The sequence below is a fragment of the Aptenodytes forsteri genome, unplaced genomic scaffold (assembly GCF_000699145.1).
Source record: "Aptenodytes forsteri isolate BGI_AS27 unplaced genomic scaffold, ASM69914v1 Scaffold20, whole genome shotgun sequence".
NCBI classification, from domain to species: Eukaryota; Metazoa; Chordata; class Aves; order Sphenisciformes; family Spheniscidae; genus Aptenodytes; species Aptenodytes forsteri.
In genome coordinates, this window is record NW_008795523.1 from 3,670,440 (window position 1) to 3,676,649 (window position 6,210).

Sequence of the window (6,210 nt, forward strand, 5' to 3'; positions counted from 1 at the left end):
TCACCCAGCAGTACTAGACAGTTGTATCAGTACTGAATCAGCGCACTTGTTCTGACAACTACTGTCTAATTTGATTCTCAGCAGACTGGTTTGATTACATCAATTAGCACATCTGGCAGGACATGCTGGTATTTATTCTTTGATGCTGGCAACGGAAGAATAACTTGACCATTGCAACAGCACTGTTGGAAGTCTCTCTTGAGAAATCACACGACCACCCAAAGCAAGAAACAGAAGCGCCCACCCAAACACGCATCTAGTTTGGTACTTTGGATAAGGTGGCAGCACAGCTTGGTTGGGCACCATGGGATCCAGCTATTGGTCCAGCAATCAAACTACAATTTTGAAGAGTACAGCAACTCACTTTCTTCCTCTAAATTGACACTTTGTAAATATACTAATAACCCTTCATTGAACATCATTTGAGGTTTAATAACTTCAAAGTCATCTTCTAAAGAAAACTGCATTTCTCAAGACCTCAGAGAGGATGGATTAACATAACTGTAATACCATTTTAGACTGAAGGTCTGCTTTGCTCAGCACCCCATCTCAGACAGGGACCATCAGTTAAAAGCTTAGGGAAGAATATGGGAAACTGAACTTACAATAAAGGGAATTTTTTCCTGAAATGTTTTTCCAGCCTCTCAGAGTTCCTAAGGGACCCTGCTTCCAGCAAAGGTCTATACAGCCATCAAGTCTGTCAGTCTAGCATTTCACACACTGCAGATTTGAATTCTTCACATTATTGAAGCAAACTATTAGACTAATCCAAGTTGAAAATGAGCTCAAATGCTACTTTTCTGCCTATTCTGAATGGATATCAAAATTTCCATACCACTAAAGAGTGAGCTGTACTTCTTTACAGTTTACCCTCCCCCCCCCCAATTTTCTTACTGTTCTCACACTACGAAACGACTATCCTTCTCAGTTCAGAAGTCCACCTTGACATGTTAATAGCATATCTGCCTTCTATTGGTAATACATGAACTTTCCAGAATGGTTAGTAATACTGCAAATCATGCTGCAGCTGAAGCTGCAAAGCTAAGCAACCCAAGCAATCCAAGGTTTGGAAGTATCTGAATTAGGTTCTCTGTGATAACCCAGTTTGAACTTATCTGTATGTTATGGCATCCTAAGAAACAAGGCTACCCCGTTCCTTTTGTCCATGGGATTCATGGTTCATTCACTGACTGAGCCCATTCTGCTTTGGGAGCACGGTGGGGCTGAGTAATGAAGGAAGCATGTTTGCAGGGTCACAAATTCCAAGTTCCATTGCAAGTCTTCAACAAACAAACACGAGATTGCACAGCCCTGTTACAGCTCCTCCTGAGCCTGTTCTGGGAGGGCCTACAGCAGCCAGAGCTGGGAGGGCAAGACCGATCCGATCCTACTGAGCATCGGAAGGACATGCCCAGTGAGAAGCTGTCATCTTAGAATTTAGTCTGTATTTAGGGTATTTTCCAACTCTAATCACTGCATAGTTTTCATCCCTTTAAGATCAATTTCAACATGCATAATACTTATTATTAATGTAAAAAGATGACAGAGACAAAAAGACAGCAAAGAGATACAGACAGTCAAGAAAACTGACAATTGCAGTTAGTTTTCCTTTAAGAAGGAGAAAAGCTCAGATAAAACTTCAGGGTGGGGTAAGAAATGAAGATGTCACCTGAAAGAATGCAGAAGAGCAAAGCTGTCATCTCTTCTTTGACTTTTGCATTTAAATAAGAAGGATTTTGTATTTCAAACCAGATCAAATATCTGATTTCACCTTCAATTTCACCTGGGCATTTGGGTCAAAAAAGGTTACATTTATTCTCTGAACTGAAAGTAGCATCTAAAGGGCCCCGTTCTATGTACTGGGTACTACACAAAAAGCTAGAGTTAAAATAGTAAGAGTGGGAAAACCATTATCTTCACCTTACTAACAAGATCTGAGGCAGAATTTTAAAATACTTCAAGCAAAATCAAACATCAAGTTGTGGCAGAGCCAGAAAATGCCTACTAGCGACCTAATATTACACTTCCACAAGTGTTTTAATTGAGTCGTAACTAGTCAGTTTAAAAGTGACTTAAATGAAAAGAAAAAACAAAATACCAAAAATATTTTAGATCATATTTTAAAAGAAAAACCTCTTCTACAGAAAAACAGCCTATGATTAGTGACTTTATTATCATTAAAGAAATAAGTCTAAAAAAAGTAGTTCTTCATTTTTTACTTACTTCTTCCATTAGCTTTTCATTTGGTGATCCTGAACAAAGACAGACCAGGTAGGTTTGCTTGAAATTGCCTTTTGCACTGATTTCTGGATGGTCAGAGCACAGTTTTGCCAGGGCAGTAGCTTGCGTTAATTGCTTTGTTTTCATTAGGTGCTTAATACGCATATCCAGCAGGACGGGGCCTTCAAACACTAAAAATTCATTCACTTCAAAGAAAAACAAGCCAAAATATTACATACACGTTTCACAGCAGGTTACAGAGTTAACAGATGGCATTTACTCATTCATGGTTAACCCCTAAAATTTATACAAATCAAAAAAGGTACAAAAAGTACAAAGCATAGAAGAGAAAAAGCATCTTTGAGAACTGTACTTGTTTATTATAAGGATTCCCTGCTACAGAAGACCTTTTATCTACCTGCAGGTTTTAATTCATTCTAATTTCTTGGCAAAATAGCTGCACACAAAACAGATTTAGAAAGCATATAAATATTAAAATATTGAGATACCATTTAATTATAGTTCTACAGTAAGACAAATAACACAAAACCATTTCTCTCACATCCTTCTTTATGTGTTTGTGCTATGCCTTTGCTAATAGTTGCCTTTTAAAGACCTTGCTACAGAAGGATAAATGTGACAAGCGTAGAAGCATCTGAAGTTCTTTGTATTGGTGTTGAATATTTTGTATTACACATCCATACAATGCAGTCAAACTCCTTTAAAAGTTTTTCAGCCAAATTAAGTTTCGTACAAAAAAGAGGCTTGTCTTGTATACACTTGACTGTGTATAGTTTAAAACTCAAAGACACAGGAATGGCTGTATTTTATTCAACTATATTCTGTATATATGCCGCTACCAGAGTTAAAACCCTACTGTCTACGCTAACAACCCAACTCTAGATGCTTCAGTGGAAGGCATAAGAATCCTGCAAAAAAGGGGAGCACAGGGTAACGTTCCTACTCTTACGTACACATCTCAGATCTCATCCAGATCTTCAATATCAAAATTACTTCAGCTTTGAAGCATGAAGCTTAGTACTACCTCCAAAATATTTATAGTTAGTTATTTAAAACTAGATAGACACAGAGACAATCAATTTTGTTTAATCTTTTTGACATCAACCCCTCCCTGAGACAACTGTTTCCAGAAGCTAGTTACATACTGCATGAAAAATCTTTTTGGTTTTCAATTACCCACATCTTAATTTCATGACACATTCCCTCATCTTTTAAAAACAACAGAATTTTCTACTGTCCTTTGTTTCCACTCTTTCCTGAAAAACAGCAGATTCATGATATTCTTTCAATGTTATGTAAAATCTTGATCTTTTCTAAATGAGATTTTTTCCCGCCTTTGAGTATTTTCATCACCCCTTCCCTGAAACCTTCTGGGCATTTGCAGAGCTCACTTTCTGACGCATCTTGGTAGAAACATTCATTATATTCCTCTTAATTTACTCGCCTTGAATTTCACTTGAATCATGTTCCCATTCACCTAATTTATATTTTCTTGACTTTCAAAGTCCTGTTCAGTCTTGATGAAATAATTAATTTCAGCATCTGCAAAATTAATTACCTCTCTAGTATTTGGAGTGTTAGTATACCAAACATGAGGTTTACTGAAAGAAAAAAGATCATCTCACTTCATTCTTTGCTTCCTCCTATCCTAGTTAGTTTTTGATTCGTGACTGTCTTTCATTTTATCTCATGATTTCTCCTTCTTCTTGCTACTTATACAGGATATTACTAAAAGCCCATCTTGCAACTGAAATTAGGTCAACCGTTTTCTTTTTTATCATTTTAGTGCACAGAATTTTAGGGCAGAAAATTCTGCCTTTTGCAGAAATCAGGCCTGTTAGACCCCATCATTATCTTTCACGCATTTTCAGATTTATGGTTGAATTATCATTTCAACCAACTTGTTAGTTATTTGTTCAGGATCCTTGTGCACTGTTACAAATCATCAGTGATGGCTCACTGATGTGTAAGAATATTCAGTCAAATATGAGTTCTTTCTTCCTTTCTCCATGTCGATGAAGATATGACCAGATTTTTATTCATGTAGGAACAAAGGAAAACTAGAGCGCACTAACAGACAGTTAGTAGATGGTAACCATTTTTGTGTTTATTAGAGGACATTTGCCTTTTAAGCAGCAGAATAAGTGTTCTTTTAATGTCATTACCAATGCCTTATAAAAAACGTTCATAACTCTTGTCAACCCACAAATGACCCAGTGATTAATTACATTCAATAGTTTTAGCCTTCCTCTTCCTCCTACCAGGTACCAGTAATCCTTTCACCCACAGTGCTCACTCCCAGCTAGTCTGCCTGGAATAACATTGGAACATTTTACCTTATTTCTGTAACAAGATACAGGAAGACCTTAGACTTTAAGCTATACTGGTAATCCAAGACATTTCACTGTGATTTATTATTATAATTACTGCATTTAATATTTTAGAGACTGTGTTCTATCTGCTAGTCCTCAGTAATCCCCTTCCTTTAGTGTTTACTGCTTCAGCCAGCCTGCCTTGCATAAGCATCAGAACATTTTCTGTTATCTTCTCAACAAGATATAGGAAGACCTCGGGGTTAAAGTTACATATTAGCTCTTAAGCCTTTATTCTAATTCAAGTGATTATAGTCATTACAGTTAACATCTGAAAGCTCATTCAAAACACAAGCTTTAATTATATTTATTTCGTAACTGAACTATGTATGACATTTTGAGACAAAAACCGGTGCCAAGGTTGCAGGAGCAAGTCTATGGTGGGGAATAGTCTTAAGGATAAGCTTTGGGTTGTTTGGGTTTGTTTTTGTTTTTTTTTTTTTTTTTAACATTTTAGAAAAATATTTTATAGTGCAATGTCTATTTCAAAAGTTATTGTAGACAAATTGTTAGTTTACCATAACGAATATAGCTTCATAAAAATGCTTTGAGGCACAAGTGCTTTTTCAGCACAAGTTAGTTAACCTCTATGAGCACAAAACCTATAGTATTTAATGAGAATGACAGTTTATCAGTAGCATGATTCTTGGAAGAATTGTTAAATATCTTTTTTGTGCAATGCTCCACCATTCATTAAAATTCACAAACTTATCTTTGTACAAGGCATGTGCAGAATTCATATAAAATTACAGAACTAACGAGAGAAAAAAAGACAAGCAGGTGACATCTGACAGATGGTACTATGATCTACTAACTCTGGCAAATAAACTTGGAGATACTGGAATATAACCTTTTAGACACAGTTTCCCCATTATTCCCTTGAATCCCATAGCTGGAGTCTCAGGTCATACTACCAAGTGATTCCATGTCAAGTCCGCAAGAACTACTATGAACTTTTATTACAGGTAATGCTTATACCATACATGAATTAAAAAAGAGAAAAGATAATCCATAGATTAGTAGCACACATGAGCATGAATAAGCCGCGAGCACAGTTCTGTAGCAGTAAGTTCTCTATGGTGGACAGTCCACATGTATGTCACGTTTTGGCTGACTGGAGGACTTGTAGAGCACAAAGCAAAGAATTTTTGCCTTACTGAAAGCACCCATAATCCTACTAACTCTACCCTTCGCCAATTCTTGGGTAGGTATAGATGAATCTACCACAGACTTTTTTTTCTTCTCAACCTCGCTCTGGCCAAGGAGGATGAAGGCAGGAGGTGAATGTACATGTGGACTATCCATCTCAAAGAACTTCAGTTACTAGTCAGTAACCTCTTTAGTCATCTTCAAGTGTTAGTCCACATGTGCGTTCACACTGTGGGTGACTGAACTGTACTCGATACTTTCATATTTACCTGGAGCTGGGTCTCAGAATCCTTCATGCAAACAACATCTCAGCACAATTCTGCTGAATGCAGCACCAATCCTGGATGCTTCTACGATGGCATATTGTCTGGTGAAAGGGTAAAAGAAGTTCCAGGTGGCTGCTTTGAATATACCCAGGATGCAAACACTTTTTTTTTTTTTTTTTTTT

The 6,210-nt window shown here is 36.9% G+C and overlaps 1 protein-coding gene across 1 annotated transcript in view; it reads right to left on the bottom strand.

The window, feature by feature from the left end:
* ZNF292 (zinc finger protein 292) overlaps nt 1–6,210 on the bottom strand; it is a 68,190-nt gene that overhangs the window by 12,453 nt on the left and 49,527 nt on the right. Inside the window, exon 5 of the mRNA XM_009281955.2 lies at nt 2,224–2,426. Coding sequence (XP_009280230.2) covers nt 2,224–2,426 — 203 coding nt within the window. The remainder of the gene's footprint in view (nt 1–2,223; nt 2,427–6,210) is intronic.